We start from the raw sequence: 25,670 nt of genomic DNA on the forward strand, positions 1-25,670 counted from the left end.
GCGATCAGTCCCATGCGGGAAAGCAGTGGGAAAAGATAATAATAGCATTTTTGTTGAAACTGTGAAAATTTTGTCGCCTGAGCCGCCGTCTTAAGGCCGCGGTTCTCGTCACATACGCGATTCCCTCGCGCTCACTCACGGGAGCGCCAGAGTCTTGTGTTGTTCATCGTTTTGTTATTTACTTCTTGTTCCTAGTCCAAGTTTTCGTCCCCCTTTCGGCACCTTGTTCTAATTCTCTTTTCTTCCTGCTTTTTCCTTTTTGCAATCTTTTTTGTACATTTTTTATATATTTGATCTGTAGATGTTTGAATTGCTTGCTCGGTTTTGTAACACAAAATGGGTTAAGAAAATGGAGTTATATTTGCAACATCAAAGTCAAGGCTTTCCAAAGTCGTTGATACCCACAAATGTTAATTGCTAAATAAATCTCTTTATATTTTCTTTTCATATATGACAAATGGTTGGAGAAACTAGACACATTAAACAAATACCAAAAAAGCAGGGCTCTTTCTCTAAACACTGTCAAACACCACGGAAACGGATAGATCGCGGAAATTTATCTTCCATTCCACGCCGTGTTCAGCTATTAGAAACCCGAACGAAAGGCATGGAGCGTGTATCTACTAACGCGAGACGACGGCCGAGAACGGAGCACGGCGAGTTAAAAATGTCGTTGTTTATAATTAGTGACGAAATAAAGTGTGCGATTATTGCGACCGGTTTTCGGGGCGACAATTGGCTTCGAGAGAGCGAACTGACGTGCCTTTTTTCCCTACGGCGCATACATTTTCCGTCTATAAATACGGGAAGAACTCATACTCACCAACCATTCCGTTCTAGCGCCGGGTTTTCCATTCTAGATGATCGTATCGCACCGTAGAACTGGTCCGGCTCTGTGCGCCGTCACTTCTTCGTTGGGCTTCTTCTGTTGATGTATTTCTCCTATTCCTCCGGTAGTCGCTAGCATCAATTAACAAGCGACACGCTGCTACATGCGTCAAACACCGTTGAAAGCGATCCGACGTTCGTGGCCAACATTGGAAGGAAAAACTGTGTGCGTTTTTCCCAAGTTGGAAAGTGCGAAGAAAAAGAAAACGGAACACATTCTTCCGTTATTGGGCTTTTCACTTTATTCCGACAAATACATCCACGTTTTCGTGACAGCTGCCACGCCAACTAAGTTGAAAAAAGAAGTTTGTCGTTTGCAAGGAAAATAAGACTCAGCTAAAGCGGGCGCCTGGTTGTTTACTACTTTTGCATTTCTTTATTACGTAAAAGTGATCAATTGTGCCAATGAGTGGTCTGTACCTGATCCTGGTTTATCATGTTTATATATGCTTTGTTTCTACTAAACACATGCTACATATTAACTCAAAGGTGAAAATGGGTGTTGCAGCCTAGTAGCACCTAACAAAGTTGTCAAAATTATATCATTGTTGGTGATGAGCTTTAGTTTTTGACATTATCATTGTTTTTGGCAATTTTCCAGCGTCCGATACATGCTTTATTTTTGGTCATTTTGTGCTTGTTGAATTTTCAAGGCGATGTCGCATACTTGGGGGGTTGTTTTCAAGGAGAATTCACACAAATTGCAACACACATTTGTGTCTCGTGTGGCGAATGGCATTGAATTATTGTACGACACAATCATTACACCAGAACACACAAAAAAATAGTAAAAAAAAATAAACAACTAACCCACCTATCTTTCTACCACGTATCTTCTCTGAGAGCAAGTGCAAAATTTATCATCAACAACATCTGATGGGGACCAAACAGATGCTTGATATTAAAAAAATCCTCATGCACGTACTTTCAAGGTGGGACAGAAAAGCCAAAAATCATTTCATCCAATCGTTTTTGTTTTCAAAATGTGCGCTAAGGTTTGTTTTAAAAATACGCTGAGGTCAATGGCTCGGAGTTTTTCTGCTTTTTTGTTGTTTTGTTGGGGAGAGGGAGTACCAGCTGACGTAGGCGAGGGTGCTGAGGAGGAAGGAGGTGGAGGGTGGGGAGGGGGGGTTGAAAAATGTGTACCACATTTCGTAAGAGAAAGCCGTGACATTGCGGGGCTTGTCGAGTTCAGGTAACGTAATGCCGGACATCCTAGAGCTATGATTTAGTCTAGCATTTAGGCGTGCCGTTGGACTTGCGTCATCATATAGGTTAATGTGAATTTTTGTATTTTTTTGTGTTTTTATTGATGTTTGTTCACTTATTTTCTATTCTAACTCCTATATTTAACTCTTGTACAACAGATCCCTCATGAAAAGCCAGCGCTCTGATTTTATTGCAAATTAATCACCAAGGGAAAACCCTACTACCAAACAGAGCTGCGCTCTAACACAAATACAGAACATTATGTTTCCGTGCAAAATGAATTGTATAATATGCCATTTGGTTCAAGTGTTCTGGTTCACATTCAGACATCTTGTTGTGTGTGTTTTTTTTCTGTGGTTTTGCGAACCATATCCATTAGAAACTAAATTTAGATCCTCGCACGGCCGTAGGCATGGTTGATTTTTGCGTTTTCACAGCAAAATCAGCGAGTGCGAGTTTCATGTGAAGGGAGATATTTGTTTTACGTTTACATGGCTGACGATCCACTGCTGATGGAATTAATAAATGTTGCTTTTATGTTTTTCTTTCTTCTTTCACTTCAATTTCAGAGAGTCAAGCCCGAAAACGCTAGCCAATTGAAGCATGGCCAAGAAAGGGAAGGCTAAAAACGGAGCAGCTCCCGCGGAGGGAGGACAGGAAGTGGCAACGCCAGCACCAGCCACAACCAACACGCCACTGAATCCAGTTAGACCGGCCCCGGAAAAGCCAGCCAAGGAAGAAGAGGCTGCAAAGCCGGCTGCTCCTGCTGCTGCTCCCCAACAGAAGAAACCCGAAGTCGTAGCACCAACATCGGCCCCGGAAAATGAAGTGGAGGGTGAAACGGCGGGCGAATCGAAGCGCAAGAATAGCCGCCGCAATCGTAAGAAGAAGACCGGAGAAGCTGTAACTCCAGAACAGCAGGCACGCGAAGCGGAATCGAACACTCTCTTCAATCAGAAAAAGCGCCTGCGCAAGAAGCGCTCCAAGCTGGCCCGCGCTTTGGAGCTGGCCGAGTCGAGTGGTAACGCGCAAAAGGCCGCCTTGGAGGAGGCCGCATCCGGTGAGGCGGGGCTGTCGCCCGAGGAGCTTCGCAAGCGGTTGGAAGTTGTGGAGAATCTATTGAAGCACGTGCAGGCCAAGTCGCTGGAGGAGCAGAAGAAGGTCGAAACCTTGAAGAGTACCGCCAAAGCACCGGCACCGGCGCCGAAGTCCGAGGACAAGAAGGAAGAGAAGAAGCCCCGCAAGGAGTCGGAATCGTCCTCGAAGAATTTGACCAGCGAGAAGGTGCGCAAGGAGGCGGATGTCAAGAAGCTGGCTACTGAGAAGGTTCAGATTCAGAACGAAGCGAAACGGTTGGCGGAGGAGAAGGCCCGGAAGGAGCAGGAGATGAAGAAGCTGCTGGAGGAGAAGGCAAAGAAGGACGCCGAAGCGAAGGCACTGCTAGAGGAGAAGGCCGCTCGGGATGCGGAATTGGCTCGGCTTACGCAAGCCAAGGCACGCGTCGAAGTGGTGGAGCAGAAGATTAACGAACTCGATCAGAAAGTCCAACAGCGGAAGGAAACGGAGGAGGTGAAGCCGACCCAGCCCGGAAGCCCGAAGCAGAAAAAGGAACAGGCACGCACGCGAAAGGATTCCGAATCAAGCAAGAAGAAGGAGGCTGAAGAAAAGTCCAAGAAGGAAGGAGAAGAGAAGCTCAAGAAGGAAGCGGAAGAGAAGGCGAAGAAAGAAGCAGCAGATAAGGCAAAGAAGGAAGCGGAAGAAAAAGCAAAGAAGGAAGCCGCGGAAAAGGCCAAGAAGGAAGCGGAAGAGAAGGCAAAGAAGGAAGCCGGCGAAAAAGCCAAGAAGGAAGCGGAGGAAAAGGCCAAGAAGGAAACCGCGGAAAAGGCCAAGAAGGAAGCGGAAGAGAAGGCCAAGAAGGAAGCAGCGGAAAAGGCCAAGAAGGAAGCGGAAGAGAAGGCCAAGAAGGAAGCAGCGGAAAAGGCCAAGAAGGAAGCGGAAGAGAAGGCAAAGAAGGAAGCCGCGGAAAAGGCCAAGAAGGAAGCGGAAGAGAAGGCTAAGAAGGAAGCAGCGGAAAAGGCCAAGAAGGAAGCGGAAGAGAAGGCCAAGAAGGAAGCAGCGGAAAAGGCCAAGAAGGAAGCAGAAGAAAAGGCCAAGAAGGAAGCAGCGGAAAAGGCTAAGAAGGAAGCGGAAGAAAAGGCCAAGAAGGAAGCAGCAGAAAAGGCCAAGAAGGAAGCGGAAGAGAAGGCAAAGAAGGAAGCAGCGGAAAAGGCTAAGAAGGAAGCCGAAGAAAAGGCAAAGAAGGAAGCAGAAGAAAAGGCAAAGAAGGAAGCCGCAGAAAAGGCCAAAAAGGAAGCAGAAGAGAAGGCCAAGAAGGAAGCTGCGGAAAAGGCAAAGAAGGAAGCGGAAGAGAAGGCCAAGAAGGAAGCGGAAGAAAAGGCGAAGAAAGATACTGAGGAAAAACTGAAACAGGAAGCAGCGGAAAAGGCAAAGAAACAGGCTGAAGAGGACGCCAAGCGGAAACAGGCCGTCGAGCCGGCCAAGCAACAACCACAGCAACAGCAGCAGCAGCAAAATGGATCGGCACCAACGACCCCTACGCAAGACAAACCGGTCGCCCCAAAGCAGGACCCTAAAAACAATAAGAAAAACAACAAACGAACGCCCAAGAACAGTGTCTCCGAGGACGAGAAGAGCGCAACCAAAGGAACCGGTTCAAAAAACGGACCAAGCGGCGATTTTGCCTCCTCTGCTGAACCCGTACCGGTAGCAAAATCGCAGGAACTCCAGTCAGCACCAGCGCCAGCACCGAAGGCCCCGGAAGCGGCGGCCCCGGCCAATGTCAAGGCAGCTCCAAAGCCATCTAATGGAAAACCAGCAGCACCGGCATCGCCACCTGCCAATGCAAAGCCACAGACTGCTCCTGCCGCCACCACCAAAACTCCGGAGAAACCAGCTCAACCGCCCAAGACTGCAGCGCGTAGCTCGCCACCAAAGACCACTGCCAAGGCTCCGTCACCACCGAAAACTCCCGCACCTGCACCCTCGTCAAAGGCCGCTGCCAAGCCGAGTACACCTCCCGCCACTAAGAAGCCGGATCCTCCACCAAAGCCCGAGTTCCTGAAGAAGAAGTCACCCTCGGTGGAGAAGGAGAAAGCACCCGCTCCGAAAGCTGCCGCTCCAGCACCAACACCGGCCGCAGCACCCGCCCCGAGCTCAGCACCTGCCTCTCCCGCCCCAGCACCAGCGACAGCTCCAGCACCAGCTCCGGTACCAGCACCGGTCCCTGTTGCAGACCCGGCAGTCGCTGCCCGGTTGACCGACGATGCACTCAACGGACAGAAGAAACCCGCCTCAACGCCATCGGCCGCCGCGGCCAGTGCAGCTGCTGCCGCCGCCGGCAACACCAACAAACCGAAACCAGTACAGAAGAAACCGGAGGTTCCACCGAAGCCGGACGTGCACAACAAGAGCGCCGCCAAGATGAAGACCCCGATCAAGCAGCCGAGCGGCAAGGCGTCCTCGACGGTAACGATTGCGCACCGACCCGTACAGAATAACCATTTGACAACAATTCAGTCTGATTGCAGGTCGCCGGCAGCAACGGAGCTAAGTAGGACGGAAGCATTTAAGAAGAACATGGACATTATATCGACCATCGCGGACGTCCTGCTATCGTACCCACGCTCTAAGCGGAACCGAGCGGAGGGCGCCACCAACTCCAACGATCCACCCACCGCCAAGAGTTCCTTCGATCCTTCCTCCTTCAGCCAGCAAACTCCCGCTTCACTCTTTTCAGCCCTCTTTCCCACGCAATCATCCGGTGGTTCGAAAGATCATCCACCATCCGCTTCCGATCCTCAGGCAAGCAACAGCGAGTCATCCGAACCCAGCACTAGCGGCGATGCGAAGAAACAGAAATCGAAACTCGATCTGGAACGCATCCTGCGCATACTTCAATCGACGCAGCCGAACGCTCCACGGCCCGTAGAGGGTGGTGGACAATCATCGACATCACCGGCAGGTCCATCGACAAGCAAACCCTCCGAGACAACAACCGATGGAGCTCCGGAGAATCCATTCGGATCGTTTCTAACGAAGGACGCAATCCGTGCACTGATGCCTACCTTGCAGGAGGTGAACGTCAAATTTAACGTGGAGAAGCAGCTGGAGGCACTTAACGCGACGGCAGCCATGGCGAAGCTTCTTCCCAAAACTCTCCCCCCGGGAACCGATACCACCGAGGAGGATGAACTTGAGGAAGATCTGCTCGACGATGATGCGGAAGATACGATCGAGTACAAGTTCACACCTCGGCCGGTCTTCATAGCTACCATCTGTCAGGTAGGGTGAAGGGAGCCAAGTTTTCGGTGGTTAGATTGTAATTATTTAATCTCTTGGATTTTCCAAAAGGTGTGCAAGAACCCTCTGAAGACCTTCTTCCACTGTGAACGATGTCGGATGGTGTCGTACTGCGGCGAGGAGCATCGTCGTGTCGATCAACCACCACATCGGGATCTTTGTGCGGTACTGTGCGAAATTGCTTCAATGCGAGGTAAGTTTACTCGCATTATCTCATCTCGATGGCGATTACCAAATAAACACTTACGCAGGAGGACACATCTACCAGTTGGCCCGGAAGCTCAACGTTCAGGAGTACCGTAGCCTGCGCGTTCAAACGCTCAACCAGATCGAGCTGACGCTCAAGCGACCCCTGCAGGCGTTCGAGCGCGAGATTGTACTGTTCCCACGCATCTGCCTCCAGCCGAACTGTCGCGCCTGGAACCAGGAGCTGCTCACGGAGTGCAAAGACTGTCGGCAGGTGTCGTACTGCGCCAACGAACCGACACACCTGCAGGAATCGCACAGTCGCTGGTGCAAGGCGTACCTGCTCTTCCAGAAGTTGATCCTCCGGCAACGCATTCTCGGCCGCATCGAGCCCGTCCTTCCATCGCGTATCATCTCCAAACCGACCCCGCTGGCGGCGAACATCGACGAAACGTTCAAGCAACTGTACAAGAACTCCTCTGGTAAGTTTCCGGGACGTCGACCACGAAAGGAAGAGCTTTCTGTGATATCTTCTTATCGCCCGTTGACAGCTCTTCGGGATGAATGTGTGTACGCGGTGCTGTCCCAGATAGCGACGGCTCCGCTGACCGCCCTGTACGCGTACCAGCAGACTGGTCTACCGTTCGGGAAAACATTCACCATCCACCTCGTTGGAGCCGAACTGCAGTTCGAGGGCGACACACTGGACAAGTGGGAAGCGTTCTTCCTTCACCTCGTACCGGAAGTCGCAGTTCTGCGCGTCGTGTTCGTTGGCCCGGAGTTGAACGTGGAAAATCTACCCATCGACATCATAAGCCGCATACGGTAGGACTTTGGCAAACGGAACGTTAATGATGCGACCTTTCATTCTAATGTTCTGCTTTCGTGTGCACTTCCAGAATGTGCCGTACCTGCCGTACAAAGTGTCGCGTGGTCGCATTCGATTTCCAGTGTCGCACGATGTACCACGACTACCGGCACAGCTCCCGATATCAGCGACCGGATCTGATCTGCTTCTTCAACCCGGGACTGCATCGTTTCACCGGCTACGCAGGGCTCGACAGTTGGCCACAAACGATCCGCACCGCGTCCGATGCCGGCTGCCCGATGCTGGTGACGGCGTACACCGAGCTCGAGTCTCCGCTTGACCTGGAGCGACTCCTGCGCGAGTCGTCCCGAGCGCTGAAAGTTATCCGTCCACCGTCGGTGAATCCCTTCGGTTCGAAGCGACCCGATCGTAACTTCATTTCGGATGAAACGGCCCCGATGATCTTCAAAAACTATTTCTATTTTGTGGTGCAATAAGCCCAATGATGAAGTCGGGTGTCACCAAACTTTGTGCCCTGTGGCACTTTCCCCTTCTCCTTCCCACCGCCCAACAATGCCGTCCGATATAATGTCCATGGACTACAACAGGCAACAAGATTTGGTTTTGAATGCTTTTACTCTTCTTTTTTGTTTTTACTTTTCCATCAACCGGTGTGGCAAAGCGAACCACCCGGAATACAACACGTTCGCCTACTTTAAAATGTCACATCCTTTGCGTCAACCACCAGCTCGTCAACTTACGGCGACCGGTTGGCGATCATTTCGATTTCGATGTGGAATAAATAATGTGTATCAGTGAGTTAAATTAGTTCAATATGTGTGTTTATTTAATATTTAATCTCATTTGAAACAGATCATCTAGCAATCTTCGCTACAGCTTTGTATCATAAGATCGCTTCTCGGAAGGGTTCGACTGATGCCGCACTATTTCATCCGTGGCGTTAAACACGGGGTTGTCATGGCTCGCATCCTTGCCACATTCTAGCTGCTCGTGATGGTGTCGGGGTGTTCGTTCGAACAGCTTTTGGATGCTTTCCAGTTCGCGACCCTTCGTTTCCGGTACGCAGGTGATAACGAACACGACTCCCAAGGCACAGAGGACGCTGTACATGAGAAACGTTCCGGAAGCGGTGATTAGCTGTGAAGAGAAAATTAATTTAATACATAAACAAGGGTCACTAACTTATGACCTTAACGTTAGGTTTACTCACGTCTTCCAGTGGGTGGTAGGTTTTGATGACAGTGAACATCATGGCCAAGTTAAACGACCCGGCTAGAGAGCTAAGCAGACTGCGTTGTGCCGTTGGGAAGAGCTCACCCATCAGCAGGAACGGTATGCTGCCAAAACCGATCGAGAACCCGATCATGAACACGATCAGGCTGATTATTGGCAGGTATCCGAAGCACGTGTTCCCGATGGCGTTGAGATGGAAAGCGGCACCCATCGACGCCATGGCCAGGCACATGATCAACCCGGACATGATGAGCAGTGGCTTACGGCCTGCTCGGTCTACCACGAACAGGGCGGCGATGTTGCTCAATACCTGCACCGTGCCCACGATGATCGTCGCCAAGTGGCCATCCATCGAAGAACCGGCGGAGCGGAAGATTTCCACGGTGAAAAACACCACCGCATCAATGCCACTTACCTGTTGAATCAGCAAAAGCACAAGCCCAATGCCAAGGGGAATCATGATCTCGCGCCGGAGGAGCGCTTCCTTCGAGAAGGGTTTCGGTGAGTTGGCTTCTGGGGAACATTTTTCATTCCGTTGACCCGTTTGGTGTGCTGCAACCGAATCCGGTGCTGCCTTCGGATCTACTGAGAAACCCTGCAGATGGAGCCACTTGGCTGAGATGTGCGCTTTCTCGTACTGCTTGCGTGTTTTCAGCCACACCGGACTCTGGGGGAAGCATGCCACGGCCAGAAACAGGCAACATGCCATGCCACAACAAATCCACGCGAGAAGCCGCCAGTCGAAGAACTTCCCCATAATGTACATCACCAGGATGCCGAAGGACATGGCCAGCGCGGGAAGCGAACCGATCACTCCGCGAATCTTTGGATCACTACACTCGCTCACGTAAACCTGCGCCGCCGGTAAGGATAATCCGGCACCGAATCCTGACAGCATACGGGCGACAAACAGGACCCGCCAGTCGGTAGCAGTGGCGATCAGGATCCAGGCGATGGCCCATAGTGGAGACGCTATCAGTACCGTGTACTTCCGGCCAATCCGGTGCATCAGTGGGAATGCCACCAAACTCCCAAAGAAGGCTCCGAATGGAGGGATCGAGCTGACCCAGGATGCAATGTTTTTGGAGGGCAGCAGGCCAGGCGCCGTTTCGTGCATCGATGGTACGGCGGGTGCAGAATAACCTCGAACGAGCCCGATACAGTAGTACGACAGCGACACCGACAGAGAGAGTAACGTCTGAATGTATAAAATGGAAGAAACCATTTCAAATTTAGTAGAATGATGAAGGATAACACGTCCCACGTGTTGTGGGGTAACGATTATTTCAGTAATATCATTCTTCAAAAATTTTGGTGCAAAAATTTAGTTATCATTCATTCAGTTCTTCTTTTCCCAGTTTAATCTTTTCTATCAATCTCCCCCATTTCATAGAAATCGTTAATTTTTTACTATTTTATGATTCAGAATATTTGTTTTGATGTTGTTGATAAATTTCTTTAAATTGTATGTGGCAAGCAACCATGTTTATGCATTATGAAACAACCAACTCGACCCTTAAGCAACCCAATTGAGGTCATGATATGGGTCATTTTCTTCACAATATCCAAATACTTTCCCTATGTTTCGCGCCTTCGTAGTAGCTGTGTGTGTGTTTTTTACAGTTCCACAGTGGATATGATCAAATTTGACAAATCTCATGGAACTATAAGTAAAAGATTTAAAATGAGATTATGTGATGCTATATTTTTAAAATCAATTGTTTTCCATCGTTTGTTAATGAACCGCAATCCAAAAATAAGTTAAGATGTTTGAACAACTAAACCGTGAACTCTAAAATGTAGTCGTGTTTTGCCATGTTTGTCAACTAGTATTGTTCATCGTTGAACATAAAGACCATTGGCAAAAAAATTAAAACATGCTATCCAAGGCTGATGTATTTGTTTAGATCTTCAAGGTCAAATTCATTCGCACACACGTCGTCCAACTGAACCGTACTTGCTAGGAATTCCATTATCCGCATTAACATTCATACGAAACCATTAAACATCGGAGTATGTTCGACACCCTCCTTATCGTAAAATCGAAAACGTGTCTTTTAACATGATCACGGCAGATCACGTGGATGTATTTTTCGTATAACGATGAATCGGAAGTTTAAACGGATTTAAATGGCTAAATTCGTTTTAGTTGGTTCATCTCACCTGCTTCAACGCTGCCATCGGCGTGGTACCTTCGTCGGCCATTTTTATAGGGATTGCTTTTGTGACGTTGTTAAACGAAAGAGTTTGTTAGCCGGTTTTACACAGCTGAAGGATACAAGAACCTCCAAAACCCCGACTGAAGTTTATTGCGAATAAAACACACACCGTGCGCACATTACTCGACAACGCTTGAACACTGGACAATGGATCAATCCAGTATGTCTTCTTCGTCGCTCGTTCACTTTAGCTGATCGTAGTCAAAATTGCTGCCACACGTACGGAAGTAGTCGCAGCACACGCGGATTGTTACGCGATCACCATGCCGGTTTGATGAACGGTTGAATGGAGGCACACAAACACACGCGAGCAAAAAGTGGTCAGATCACTTTTTGGACAGGTTCACCATAGGGAAACTGAACGTTGTTTTGGGAAGTTTCACTGTGAAATCACAACACAAATGGGAACCCAGCATTGGGGGGTAACCGGAGACGGATTGTGCAATGGTGGCGTTGCACGGATTGGATGCCACTCCACGACGCCTGTGTGATTTCCCGACCGGGAAAGGCAACCGACCGCGTTGGTTTCGGCACTACGACTGATGGTGCATCGGTCCTCGGCAAGCCTAGACCTTCACAAATGGCTGACGCGATGCTGTTGGGGATCGTGCTATCGCGATCCTCGGTTTATTTATCTCTCCCACCCGACGGTCAAGGTGGCACATTTCCTTCTGCATTAGTAGCATTAGTTGGTTCCCCTTCCAGCAATCCAACAAGTTAGCATATTAACAGGTTGTATATTTACCTTTTAAAAATAAAAACAAACAAAATTTTTCATTTTGCCCTTTTTAAGCTCAACGTGCTGAGCTTATCGCTAAACTCTAAATCGAATTATACGAGGTGGTTAAGGGACATTCAAGTTTGCGACACTTTTCGCAGTTGCAAAATATCGATGAAGAATATTTGTCGTCAAACCCTAGCCGTAAATATCCCAATTCTAACACTTTTCTAATCGCTTATAGGTTGAGAGAACTGTACCCACTAATCGGATATGTTCGCTTCACTTCCACACTACAAAGCAGCTACAATGAAGCTGGCCATCAGCTGATGCCGCAGCGCGTCACAAATCAGAAACACATGCCGGGCCGGGCGTCTCTCCAATCGGAATGGCCGTTTTACTTCATTACGTGCTTTTTTTTTACAGCTATCCTACCGTTCGGAGCTTCAACGCGACTTTAAGTGCCCGACCGCAGTAGAAACGCGGTGACAGAGAGGAATTCCGCCGACCGCGGGTTACGAGCGCAAAACTACAATTTGGTCGGTGGATTACCGCTAATGAAACGCATATTTCCACCAGCCGTGCGAGGGAGTCTTTTCTTACTTTTTTTACTGGCTGTGGGGAAGCAGCTGCGATTCGCTTGATTGACGAATCTGCATGCAAATAATTTGCTCTACAAACAACGGGAGTTGGCCAGAACGGACAGTGTCTAAGGTGGACGATGCGATGAAGAAAAGGGTGTCAGGGGGTGCATGTAAGGTGATGCCTCCCACGGAAGTCTTTCTTATCAGAAAAATGGGACGACCGTGCATTTCCTTTGGCTAGTTCCTGTGCAGTTCCAATTGATTCGTCTGTATGTGCATGTGTGTATGTTTTTTCAAAGACTTTCTTTACTGGAACATATGTAAGACCAGTGGTTGTCAAACCTCTAGGAGTAAAGGCCGTTAAGTAATTAATCACATTGTTAGCTTTATCAAATTTTAACCTTAACCTATCTATTTAACACGTCATTGTGCAATAGTCGTAATTCATCCACTAAAATCAGTAGCATAGTAAAATTCTATCCTTTGAGCACATCGTTAGGAAACAACAATAAATATTGTATTACAGAAAATTATTATATATTATAAACATTTTCAGTTGATATGCTTTTGATAGGAAATTTAGATAAATTGTCACCAAATTTTTCATGTATTAAAGCTAGAAAAATTTGAATATGCATGACAAGCATTCGTGGTATGACTTTTAAATTATAAATTTTGGACTAAAAATATTCATTTAAAATCATGGCCTAGTCATTCTTGTTTATACTTCTGGCGATTTTAAATGTGCATCATAAACAATCTCTCAATATAAGATTAAGGAATTCATGCTGACTTCGGCAATTGATCGAATGTATAAATATATTGAAACATTCAGAAATTGTTCTGAAGATAATCTTTTCCGATTTTTATAATGTAAGAATGCAGGTTTTTATTTGGTTCAAACTAAACTCCTCCTTGGAAAATAATGGTTTGCACTTAAGTATCATTTTCGGAAATAAAGAACCACATTAAAACAATCAAAAGACCCACTTCTTGCCGACCGCTGCGCTACACCGAATGGCAGACCCGCTCAGCATCCACGAGTTTGCGTGAAGATGGGTAGGTTCTCGGATGTGGAAGCCCTCAGATGGACTTTCTGCAGCCTGTCCTCCCGCAAAGAAACCCCACTACGAAAGCGGTCAAGAGTATTTGCCTTCGTTCGCACTTAATTCACTGAACACAATAACGCCCACCATACTGGAATAGCGTGATGAAAGGAATCATCACGGCACGACTAAGATTGAAACGCACCATGATTTGAATGACGGCGTAAAGTGTGGTAAATTAATTTGTGGGCACTTAGCGAACCAATTACCAGACCAGAGTTCGACGATCATGTGAATGATATAAGAATTTAAAATATAGAAAGAAATGGGTGCAACGGATAGGTTCTGAACTTTCTTAATTGATCAGACTAAACAAGCTGCATAGAGTCATTTAAATGATTGTTATCAAAAGCGGTAACATCGGAAAAACGCGCTCGATCGAGATTATTACAACATCCGAGTGGATAACAAACTCTCTACACATACCAGCTCACTTCATCCAAATGGATGATGATGAAAAAATACTTACCATAGGTAGTTTGTGTGTTGTGTGCTAGATAGTCGATCTGGAACATGGCACTAGAACTTCAAATGACGTGATCGTTCTCTCACTCCGTGCTTGCAACGCTAACTAGTCGACTCGTTTGTCACTTCCACGTGCGCCAGTGCCTACTCTGCCAGTTACTCGTTTTGAGGCATTTCAAAAAGTATATTTTATCCAAGTGCATGATTCGGTTTCGTTTTAATTTGTTATCTGTTTTGCAAAACGATTGCTCCCGGAGATTATTTTCATGTCATTTTCAGTCGATCAATCGACTCATTAACCCAGTAACGGGATCCGTTGTCGCGTTAAATCCCCTTAGGGGCCAAGGGAAAGGTAGATTTTGCCACAAAAAAAACATTCCTGCCGGCACTCGGGACTACCAAGAGAAGGCGGGTTTGCGCCACAACGAAGAAAGTTTACCAGTTCCGCTCGATTCAGATCCGGAGAGGGCGATGTTGTCTTTCGGCGAAGCGAAAGCGAAATGATCGCTGCCTGACGACAGCCCAACCCGATAGCGCGGCTGTTTATTTGCCAAAGAGACAACTCCGACAACTCCGCCGACCGACGCAGTTCGGTACGATAAGTCGACGGGGTACGTTGGTGCTGTCGACTGGCCTCCGACGATTCTGGCAGGACTCAAACCTGCGTTAGTTAGATATTCAGTGTCATATCATCACCGCCAAAAGAACGAAACAGTGGCTATCAGGTACTGCAAGTAGTGTGCATTCATTGACGAATCTTTTGAGGTGCATGTGTTAAAATGTGAAACCGAAAACATATCCACCAGGAGGTCATTTTAAATCCGTACCAGAAGGTTCAGTCGTTGTAGAGTAGCACATTTATATTTGCAATGAAAATGTAACAGCAAATGGGAGAAATGGGTCGTGATACAATTAGCACATGTTATTTAGGCTGCAGTTCCGATTGAATCACTTTCATTTTACATCCAGTGCACGTTACCGAACACGATCACGTTTGGGATGAAAGGTTGCTCGATCGTTTAACATATTGTGATGATTACCAAATAGAGTAATGTGGATGCTAACGAGACAAGTTCACAGTTACCACAATTGATGATGTTGCAAAACGTGCGGTTTACCTTCGCTAGAGGCGTTTTTAACACCTACAGTAAGACATCATCCCGCTAGGCTGAAAGGGAAAGGGTAGAACTTTTCGAATTAAAAAATACAAACTCGTTTTATTTAAGTTTATTTAAATTATGGGACGTAAACTCTTTTTATCGGAAACATATTTGAGATATGCGTTTACGATCGAATGCGAACCACCTACAGTTTCGAAAGTACTTGCATGAATTCATTACACGTTATTTAAACAGGTCACCGCAAAGCACTGCCCATAAGCATTACAATACTTTTCCTCGATCGAATCGATTAACGATAACTTCCTCGATGCATTTTCAACAATAGCAAATCATTCTACAGTGAAGCTCCCGCTGGTACACCTGCAATAAAACACGTTGCATCACTCCATAAATGCGCCAGCCCGGCGATAGTGGGCGGTTTGTCAACACCAGCAGTGGAATTGGAACGAATTGCCGAATCGGAAGCATTCTCCTTCAGCCGAAAATGGTCTACATCAGTGGCTGGAGGTTCTTGGTCGGCTTAACGGTGATACTTGTCGGTGGACTCATGCTACACGGTGAAGGTTAGTGCTGTTCCAACCCTACATGATTGTGGTGCATAAACATAATGTTTCTCTTTGTATCCATTAGCTGCTGACAGTGACCTGAATGAGGTGCGTATTGGTTTCGGAACGTCTTTCAGTGCTCGTCGAGATGTGCGGTTTTACCTCTACACCCCGTTGAACAATGTGGATGCACATGTCTTCTCGGTCGATACGGTCGATACGGTGATGCGTTCGTTCTACAACTCAAGCCATCCGGTCAGGTGTGAGGCAATGGATCTCTTAAGACATACGAACGCCACACTATAATCGGTTCTTTTTGACAGAATTATCATCCACGGTTGGTTTAACAACGCGTCTTCGTTAGTGATTCAGGGAATAAAGGATGCATACCTGGATGTCGGCGATTACAACGTCATCGGTGTGGATTGGTCGCTCGGTGCTGGTGAATCGTACTTTCGCGCCTCACAGTACACGATCGCGGTCGGGTTGGTCGTGGCCGACCTTATCAACCAGCTCGTCCGCTCCAACCTAACCGACATCGAGCGACTCCATCTCGTGGGACACAGTTTGGGTGCACATATTGCCGGCAATACTGGCCACTCGTTGAAAAGCCAACAGCTGCAAGTGATCTACGGGCTCGATCCAGCCTCGATAAACTTCTTCCAGGACGAACCGGACACCCGTCTCAGCCTGGACGATGCCGCGTACGTAGAGGTGATCCACACCAACACCCAATTCTCTGGCTATCCGGCTCCGTTGGGCCACGTGGATTTCTACATGAACTACGGCCGGAAGCAACCGGGCTGCAAGACGGACATCTGCAGCCACGGTCGCTCGACGGAGTACTTCATCGAGTCGCTATCGAAAGCAACGAAAGGGTTCTGGGGGGTTGGTTGCAACGATTACAACGAGATCAAATCACGAACGTGCTACAATATTAAACAGCTCGCGCTGATGGGCGGAGAGTTCCGGCAGAAGAACGTTACCGCTGGCATATACACCGTCGAAACGTTAGCAGATCCACCGTATGCTATGGGGTATGTTCACTAAAGGACAAAACAAGAGCGTCGATAGTAAATTAAAATGACTATTTAAATAAAAATCCTTTTCATACATCTGATAAATAAAACAATACCTTAACAATAAATAATACATTCGAACCAAATTAAGATGGACTCTATGCTTACTTAAGCCGCTCAATCCAACTTTTTCCTATGTTCAATTTTAATTTGATTTCATTGCTTTGTCTTTTTACCAACTCCTCTGGTCAGGGTTAATCTCAAAAGTGACTGACTCACCCGTTTTTCACTACACCTCACTATATGTTTCTTTCTCTTTCCCTCGCAGCGCTAATATTTCAAGCTATTACTATCAAGCTTGAGATTTTTTTTTTATTTTTTTTTTTAAATTTTGTACAAGTTCAACGTTGCTCTAAATCGTGCTATCTGTCATTCAACTATTACAAGAGAAATGTTGATATTGTATACCTTCTTCAAATTCCCAATTACACACAGGGTGAAAACGATCGATCTACCTAATTTTCTTGCAGCAATTTAACCTATCATATCATATCGTATCATATTCGGGGATTCTCTATTATTTCAATATCCACTACTTTCTATACTAAACTTCTGATTGCGAATGAATCCTACAATCCTACAATGCAGGGATTGGCAAAGTCTGGCTCGTAAGGAAATTTTAGTGCTTCATACAAAAACCCAATCTCAATTTTTATAGGATTTGTTCATCGTGTCAGGTTTACTTTCTTCCCAAAAATTCAAATTTAAATTGTTGAACTAGGCGTTCTTGTTATAGTGTATATGTTGAAAAAATGAAATCAAAATTCAACGAAAATAATTATCAAAATGCTGAAAAAAGTTAATTTACTAATTTGTATGTATCTTTACTATTCAGAAAGTTGATACTCCATTCAAAAGATTTTTTTTTTATGTGGCACGACATCCCCTAGTGGGACAAGGCCTCTCTCCGAAGAGAGTTTGTGTGACCGCAAGACGGTATATTACAGATCGGTGGTGGTCAGCCGTTCGTAATACCGGATTGTGCCAGACTCGAGATTCGATCCCACACCTGTGGCGTGGTGTTTCCTCGCGCTGCCGCTGCGCCATGGGCACCCAAAAAAAATATTACTACTTTAAAAGTCAAAAGATTACTACTTTAAAAATATCAAATCGTCGTTTATCTCTTTTTAGGAAATGTATGCCAACCCCAGCTATAATGTGTTGTTAGTCGTAGTCTATTTACATTTTACATTTACATTTACATTTATTTACAATAAATTGTTTGCCTCCGGGGCTATACAATATACAACTTAAAAATAGGTTAACTGGGATAAGGGTTCTGGGAGAGGATGCGGGAACGGAATTGGGAGATGGAAATGTTAAAGTCGAATAGGTCACTTACGGCATTGAAGGCCGACAGCGAGCGAAGCAGCGGATCGTTCTGGCCATATGTAGTCCGACGAGTGGGAAGTAGGAATGGAGGTCTGTCACGAAGGTGACGTGAAGGGATGTAGAATGGTAAGGAAGATAGAAGGAGAGGGGCATCAATGTTATGGAGGAGGAGGTTCGCGATAAACAAGGATTGGGAGGTCACGTGTCGTTGCTGAATGGTTTGAAGCCCAAGCAGATGACAACGCGAGGGGTAGGGGGGGATAGGAGCTGTGGAATCATTTAGGAAACGTCTCACAGCAAGGCGAGTAAACTTACGCTGCACACCTTCCAGCCTGTTCATTGCTGTAACCCCAGCCGGGGACCACACAACACAGGAGTATTCCAGTATTGGGCGGACCCAACAGCAGTACAGCGCCCTCAGACAGAGCGGGTCCCGAATTTCCGCTGACATGCGCGAAATTAAGCCAAGTGCTCTGCTCGCTCTGTCCACAACTGAATTTATGTGGTCAGAGAAGGTAAGTCGGTCGTCCAGCAACACACCAAGATCCTTCACCACAGACACTCTCGTAAGTGAGGTGCCACAGAGAGAGTAGTCGAACCGGATGGGATCACGCATGCGGCCGAACGACACAACATAGCACTTAGGCGGACAGAGCACAAGACCATTCATGGTACACCAAGCTGAAAAATCATCCAGGGATCTTTGGAGGGAGTGGCAGTCAAGGAGGGAGGAGATAGAAAGGAAGATTTTAACATCGTCGGCATATAGCAAGTGCCCATCTTCAGGAAGGACACTCACGCAGTCGTTGATGAAGATGGAAAACAGGAGAGGACTCAGGGCGCTTCCCTGAGGGACCCCAGAGGGACCCACAAAGGGGAGGGAGAGGTGATTCGCCACTTTCACCCTATAGGAGCGACATGAGAGGAAGGAATTAAACCACGAAAGCAACGGATCAGCCACACCGAGTCGCTCGAGTTTCGCCAACAGCAGGCTGTGGGGTAGGCAGTCAAAAGCAGACTTAAAATCTGTGTAGACCACATCTACCTGGCGACCCGAGGTGATGGCCGGGTACAACCTAGCCATGAGCGACATGAGATTAGCCGTGGTGGAGCGGCGAGGCATAAATCCGTGCTGGTTGGGGGATATAAAGGAATGGATAAAAGGGAGCAGGAAGGAGTGGACAACAGACTCGAGGACTTTGGAAACGGAGGATAGAAGAGAAATTCCTCGGTAGTTGGAAGGAGTTGATAGACAACCCTTCTTATGGGTCGGAACTAACCAAGCTGCCTTCCACATCACCGGAAACACCCCTTCTCGCAGAGAACGCGAGAAAAGGCGAGCCAAAATCGGGGCGAAGGCAGTCTTGCAGCTCTTTAACACATTCGAAGGGATGCCATCAGGACCGGGAGCAAAGGAGACCTTCAGCTTGGTTAGGGCAGTCAGTACAGACTCCTCCGAGACTAAAATATTGTTTAGACACGAGCCGGAATACGGGATCCGAGCTAAGCCCAGCGAGAGGGACGCCGTAGAGCAACTGGGGTTGACAAACACTTGCGAGAAGTGTGATGCAAACAGCTCGCATATGCTGGAAGGGGTGGAGGCAGTTACTGAGCCAGAGGATAAGGAAGGGGGAATTTGAGGGTTACCTCGTCGGGAGTTTACGTGGCGCCAGAACGACCGGGGGTTAGTTGTGAAACGAGCCTGCAACCGACAAAGGTGCAGGCCGTAACGGACACGATTGTAAGCCCGGTAAGCAGACGCGGCATACTTAAACACATCCCGACGAAACGGAGTGTGATGTGCATGGTAAATCCGCTGAGCTCGCTTCATGTCGGCCTTCAATACACGAAGATGCCTATCGGACCAGGGAGGACTAGGAAGGGGTTTCTGATGCGGGCAACATTGAGGGAGAAACGACATTATTACAGTGTAAAAGGTAGAAACAGCTTCATCAACGGTATCAGCATCATCCAGGAACGTCCAGTTGGTTTCGAGAAGCAGGCGGTTGAGCTTCCGTTTGTTGAGCTTCCGGAAACAAAGCGATCGTGGTTCAGGAATTCGGTGGTGTACATGCCTAGCAGAGGTAACAGTCGGTAGTAGCAGTGACACGTCGAGAGCCGGGTGATAATGATCCTCAGGAACGAGGGGAAGCGGTGAAGTGGTCACAGGAGAGCAAGCACCAGCGGCATTATCGTTGGCGAAGATAAGGTCCAACTGCCGGCCTTGCGAATTCGTAACTCCCGACAGCTGCAACAGGTCATTGTGCGCCATGCAGTCGGCGAGACAGGAAGTGCCGGTAGTGATGCGGGACGGCGCGTAGGTGGACGGCGAGGAAGGGTGCGGGCACCAACTTAGCGATGGACAGTTGAAATCGCCGAACAACAAAAGCAAATCGCGATCTCCCATCAGCAATTGAATCTCCTCGACGCAAGAACAAAGGTCGTCCCAAACGACATCTGATGCACTGATGCTGGGTGGGATGTAGACCACCCCAACATAAAGTGATGGCCCGCCAAGCTTTATGCGCACCCATAGAAGCTCAAGCGAGGTATACGTATGCTGCACCAACGACGACACGAAGCCGGACGAACAGGCGACCAGCACACCACCACCACGGGACCGATGGCTATTGCTGGAGTTACGGTCAACACGATAAACTACGTAGGCATCGTCAAACAGAAGCGACGAAGGAACAGTGTCGTCGAGCCAGGACTCAGTTATCACGCAAACATCGAATGTCGGTGTCGTGGAGCAAAGGTAGAAGTCATTCACCTTAGTTTTCAGACCTCGGACATAGGGCAGGGCAGCGGTAGTAGCCGGGACGTCGATAACAAGATCAGTTTGTGGTGGCGGTGAGTAACGATCGGACGTGTGGCGGCGAGTCAGGTGAATATCGGCAGGCAGTGCAGTAAGGAGGCTTGGTGTGGTGCAAGGTGATGATGATGAGAGCCGTGAATCAAGGCTGCTGTGAGCCACGAAAATGCGTTGCGTCGCGAAATCCCTCCCGGGGGGCATGGTGGAACACAAATTCCCTGAACCCCATGCCAAGAGGCCACGTACTTGGATCCAAAGCCTTGTCGCGAAGAGGGAGCGGCACGCCGACCTTGAAGGAATTAAAGGTCGCGGAGCTCGGTTCGCGATCTTTCGGCAACTGTCTAGTTGTCACGATGTCATTAGTGCCCATCCGTTGTTTGACCATGGAATCCACCTCAGCGTCGGAAACCGACGGGGCGATCCTGGTAATAAAAAGCCAAAACCGCGGAGGTTTTTGAGGCACCGTTTTGAAGAGGGAAGGCAATGTACCGTGGAGGAGCCTCGGGGCGGGCTGGGCAAGCGGTAACGCATTCTCCGTGTGGCTAGTTACGGGAGTAACGCTCAGGATGGTGTTATGATTAGGCATCGTAGTGTCGTTATCGGCGATGGTGAGTACGGGATGCAGGGATTGCGTAGTAGTGATGTCGGCTGGGATGAGCAAAGGACTGATCATGTCGTCTACGAGCGTGTGCGTGAAATCGGGTCCGTTAGGCGTAGGAGCAGAATTAGTGCCAGCGATGGTAGGCATGGTGTGAGTGACATCCGACGCTTGACTGGGAGCAGTGGTACTGATCGTATGCGCGGAAGCCAAAGGCGTAGGTGTGTCGATCAGCGATGTCTCGGTGTTGGTGCTAGAAGCCAGTGAGGTAAGGCGCCGTTCAAGCGCCATGATGTCGTTCCGGACGTCGGCGATCGATGAGGCCAATAAGCCCCGGAGGTCCGCCAACTCGCCGCGAGGACAGACGAAGCATTCCGGACATCTCCAGAACACACCGGAAGCGGGGCGCTTAAGCTCCTTCAGCACCGATGCAGGAACACCCAGACATCCCGCCTTGCAGTGGTAAACGGCTTTGCAGGAGCCAGCACAAATGTATGTATTGGTGCCTGAGGCAGGCGAGGAGCAGGCGCGACACACTCCAACCATAACGAGCACCAAGTAGACAAAAGCTCGAAAATATAAACAAACGCGGGCAAATCACTCCCAAACAAACTTGCTGGGCCAAGCACGGGGTACAGAGGCAACTTAGAGCCAAGAACTGCAGGTAGCCGGAGTGTTTTTCACTAAAATATCTTACGATAAACGCGGAGTGTGCAAATGGTGCGTGCGGTGCGAGCGGTAGTAACGTTAATGTAAATATTTAAGTAAGTCCGGTAGTCTAATAAACCTTTCCTTCAGCGAGTTGTGTCTAGTTATGCAATTTAGTATGCAGCAGAATGACCTTCTACCGATTAAACTTATCTATCTCTTTTATCTATAGGCGTATTTTGGATACGGAACTAAATATAATCCCCTGCCCATTACAGCACCTCGTGCAGCTTATCGCCACGAACGAGTCCCTCTTGGTTTTGATCGCTTTGACCATACGGTAGGTACCATTGCCCTTAGAGAACCTATTGAACACATTAGTGACGTTTTAATGTTTGTTTCTGCCGGTCATTTTAATCCAAATAAAAGTCATGCTAGACTGCGTCTAGACTTTGCTTTGCGTGTGATGTCATTGTTTGTATAGAGTGTGGGTCGACCGAACCTTATCATCCGAATGGCCAATCGGAGGGATTGATCGGTGGGTTTTTGATAACGCTTCCTGCAAAAACTGGGCGACCATTTATCGCACCTATAAAGGTGACCATCGGCTTGGTCCGAAAAATCAGTAGCCGGTAAACGTTTATGTAACACTTTGGTGTCACATTTGGTAGATGCGCAGCAGGATGCGTGTTCTTTTGGTGCTAATTGGAGTGTTTTGTGTGGGATTGGGTAAGTATCTTCCGTGCTCCCAAGTGCTCGGTTGATTAGATGCTGTTATACAATCATTCATTATCTACAGCCTCCGCCAGTCCGCTGGTTCGAGAAGATAATGGAAACCATGAATGGGAAGTGGCCGCCGATGAAAACGGTAACATGCGCCTAGTCTCGTACCGTATGCCTTACCAATTGGACGGTGAAAAACCCCGACGTGAGTTTATTCCCGAGCGTGACACACGCTTCCTACTGTACACCAATTCGAACCCGGAGGTTCCGGAGGTGCTGCGAAATGGTGATGTGGACAGCATCGTGCGATCGTCCTTCAATCGGAACAATCCGACCCGCATGGTCATCCACGGATGGCTCGGTTCGCAAAATTCGGAAATCAACCGGTTGGTGCGTTCGGCCCTGTTCTTCACCGGCTACTACAACGTGATCTTCGTGGACTGGAGTGTCGGCGCGCAGGATGAGTTCTATCCGAATTCCCGTGAGCTGGTGTACGCTGTCGCTGCCGCCGCTTCAAATATGCTGGACTACCTTTCGCGTAACGTCGACCTGAACAAACGTGACGTCGTGGTCGTTGGTCACAGTTTGGGTGCGCACGTAGCCGGAAACGTTGGCAAATGGCAGTCCGGTGAGCTGGAGACCATCATTGGACTCGATCCGGCGCTACCGTTCTTTGCGGGTAACGCTCCCGATCGCATCCGGTCGACGGATGCCGACTACGTGGAGATCATTCACACCAACGGAGGTGTGCTGGGCTTTATGGAGCCGATCGGGGATGCTGATTTCTATCCGAACTTTGGCCGCATTCAGCCAAGCTGTGGCGCGGACGTCGGAGGTAGTTGTGCCCATGCACGCGCCGTTCATTTCTACGTCGAATCGATCCTTTCGAGGAACGGTTTCGTGGGTCAACAGTGTGAATCGTTCCAGAATATCCGTGATGGATTGTGCAACGTCACGGGAGTTACCTCACGCATGGGAGGTGAGCCACCGAATGCCGACGGTGCACCGGAGGGCATTTTCTTCATGGAGACGGCAAACAGTTTCCCGTTTGCTGCAGGTTGTTAGATAAGATTAAATAGATTGTAAGATTCGAAATAAGTAACACGTGCATCAAAGCGTTCGATACAAATGTCGATAAAGCGTTTAATTGTGCGATACAATTCTTAAGTACCCTCTCATTTTCTGTTTGATGACAAACATTACCCTTCAGAAACGGAACCTTAATTGGAAATCTGAAGATAGAACACACCACTTGTCTTTAGCTTGAACCGCTCGTCGGGATCACTTCCCATGACTGCCAGGGCGCCATCACAGGCATCATTGATCAATTTTGTTTCGCAACGTCGACCAACGTACAGTGGTTGTGTACTCTCCAGCGACATTCGGAAGTACTCAACGGACCGCTGATGATCGCAGGTGTGTGTCACACATCCAGCTTGAGAGTATCCTCCGTTGGGAAAGAAATCGGCCTGCCCAAGTACAGCATGATAGCCCAACCAGCCCAGGTTGGTGTGAATCACTTCGACGTATTCCGCATCCAGCAGATCGAGACGCTCAGAAGGTCTGTTTTCACTGAACAGGGGCCCAGCTGGGTCTAGCCCAACGACGGCTGCCAGTTTGGGAATGTTCGGGAAATGTTTCCCCGTCATCCCGGCTACGTGCGCCCCCAGGCTGTGGCCAATGATCACAATCTGGGCGGGTTTTTGTCCTGCCCGTAGGAACAAGGAAATCTGTTTGGCCACCGTTTCAGCAACGGCACCAACTTGCATGCGCGCTAGAGGGTAGAATATCGTAGATGCAGCCGCTGACCAGTCCACTCCGATAACGTTATACGCTCCTTTGGCGATATACGCCTTCGCCAATCCATCAACCGATTCCACCGTCCAATCACTAAGCCAACCGTGGATAAGGATGCGCGTCGGGTTGCGCGCATTGAAGGTCGTATTTTTCAACGCATTTAGATCGTCTAACCGTAACTCCTCACGTTCTCCAGCCTTGGTCTGTTGCGTCCAGAGAAGGAATCGCGTTCCGGCATCAGTAACAAACTTTGTTTGCTTCATTCGCTCTAGCCGCCCCCTGGACACACAAGTGAACGATTCAAAATTGGCCGGTATGGCAACGAAACCAGGATCACATCGCGGCGCTTCCAGCGACAACACTCCGGCAACTGACAAAAGAACTAACACTGACTTCATGGTAGAAAGTGGATAGGTTCGGTTTGACTGGGCGAGCCTTTTATAAATCATTCTCAAGTACTCGGATCTTGATTTGAGCAACACTCGATGGTTGGTTTAGAGCACATGGGAAGCGATTAGAAACGCCATCAAGTGGTAGAAATATATATTTCCGCAACGCATTACTTCGAACGAAATCCCTAGCAGTTGAATCGTTTATTGTTTTGTTACTTTGTAAATACTTACAGGAATGTTTAGTTTATTGGTTATGTTATAATCGCTATTTCTAAGTTCAACAGTTCCTGCCCTTATTGTAGTCCACATTATCGATGTTTAGCTGCGAATTGAATATTACGCGTGTATCCGCACCACTTACAAGATGTCTTATCTTATCACTGTCTTAGTGACGCAAAACCTTATCATGGTTTTGGCATAATCCAAAAATAATAATGATATTTATAATCAAACGATAGCACCACGCACGATCCCACGTGGGTTCAATCTGATGAAGTAGCTTATTGGTTCCTAAAATCTTACGATTTATGGGATAGCTTATCGCTTAAAGAAATCCACGACCACACTGGTACCGTTAATAGTTAGATAAGATTAAATCTGCATATGGCATAATTTTTTGTGTTTCTATGACAATTAACTGTACTATACGAGCTATACGTACAGACAGTATGTTCTCATCCTGACCACTTTATTCCAGTTCCCAGTGCTTCTCAATTAATATAAAGATCATTTATATTATATTTTTAAAAGGATAGGATCTTCAAGTGCATTTCTAAGTTCTACACTGTTTTTTAAGGGGATCCACAAACATATTTTTCATGAGT

The 25,670-nt window shown here is 47.9% G+C and overlaps 5 protein-coding genes across 5 annotated transcripts; 3 read left to right on the forward strand and 2 right to left on the reverse strand.

Moving 5' to 3' along the window:
* Positions 1-2,700: 2,700 nt before the first annotated feature.
* Positions 2,701-7,947, forward strand: LOC131286801 (axoneme-associated protein mst101(2)-like). Its single transcript, XM_058315801.1, has 6 exons — positions 2,701-5,622; positions 5,674-6,438; positions 6,508-6,649; positions 6,708-7,124; positions 7,194-7,467; positions 7,542-7,947. Exons 1-6 carry the CDS (start codon positions 2,701-2,703, stop codon positions 7,945-7,947), a joined length of 4,926 nt encoding a protein of 1,641 aa, XP_058171784.1.
* Positions 7,948-8,341: 394 nt separating this feature from the next.
* LOC131285599 (facilitated trehalose transporter Tret1-2 homolog) lies at positions 8,342-10,909 on the reverse strand. The gene is made up of 3 exons (XM_058314459.1): positions 10,868-10,909; positions 8,682-9,902; positions 8,342-8,608 (listed from the first exon to the last, which is right to left on the reverse strand). The coding sequence occupies exons 1-3, from the start codon at positions 10,907-10,909 to the stop codon at positions 8,342-8,344; spliced, it is 1,530 nt and encodes a 509-aa protein (XP_058170442.1).
* Positions 10,910-15,401: 4,492 nt separating this feature from the next.
* LOC131287605 (pancreatic lipase-related protein 2-like) lies at positions 15,402-16,512 on the forward strand. The gene is made up of 3 exons (XM_058316669.1): positions 15,402-15,480; positions 15,548-15,722; positions 15,786-16,512. The coding sequence occupies exons 1-3, from the start codon at positions 15,402-15,404 to the stop codon at positions 16,510-16,512; spliced, it is 981 nt and encodes a 326-aa protein (XP_058172652.1).
* A 6,105-nt stretch (positions 16,513-22,617) lies between these two features.
* Positions 22,618-23,722, forward strand: LOC131285600 (pancreatic lipase-related protein 2-like). Its single transcript, XM_058314460.1, has 2 exons — positions 22,618-22,663; positions 22,734-23,722. Exons 1-2 carry the CDS (start codon positions 22,618-22,620, stop codon positions 23,720-23,722), a joined length of 1,035 nt encoding a protein of 344 aa, XP_058170443.1.
* Positions 23,723-23,877: 155 nt separating this feature from the next.
* On the reverse strand, positions 23,878-24,852 carry LOC131285601 (lipase member H-like). Its single transcript, XM_058314461.1, has one exon. It carries the CDS (start codon positions 24,850-24,852, stop codon positions 23,878-23,880), a length of 975 nt encoding a protein of 324 aa, XP_058170444.1.
* Between the last annotated feature and the right edge of the window lie 818 nt (positions 24,853-25,670).

This window comes from Anopheles ziemanni, chromosome 3 (assembly GCF_943734765.1).
Source record: "Anopheles ziemanni chromosome 3, idAnoZiCoDA_A2_x.2, whole genome shotgun sequence".
In the NCBI taxonomy this organism is placed as follows: domain Eukaryota; kingdom Metazoa; phylum Arthropoda; class Insecta; order Diptera; family Culicidae; genus Anopheles; species Anopheles ziemanni.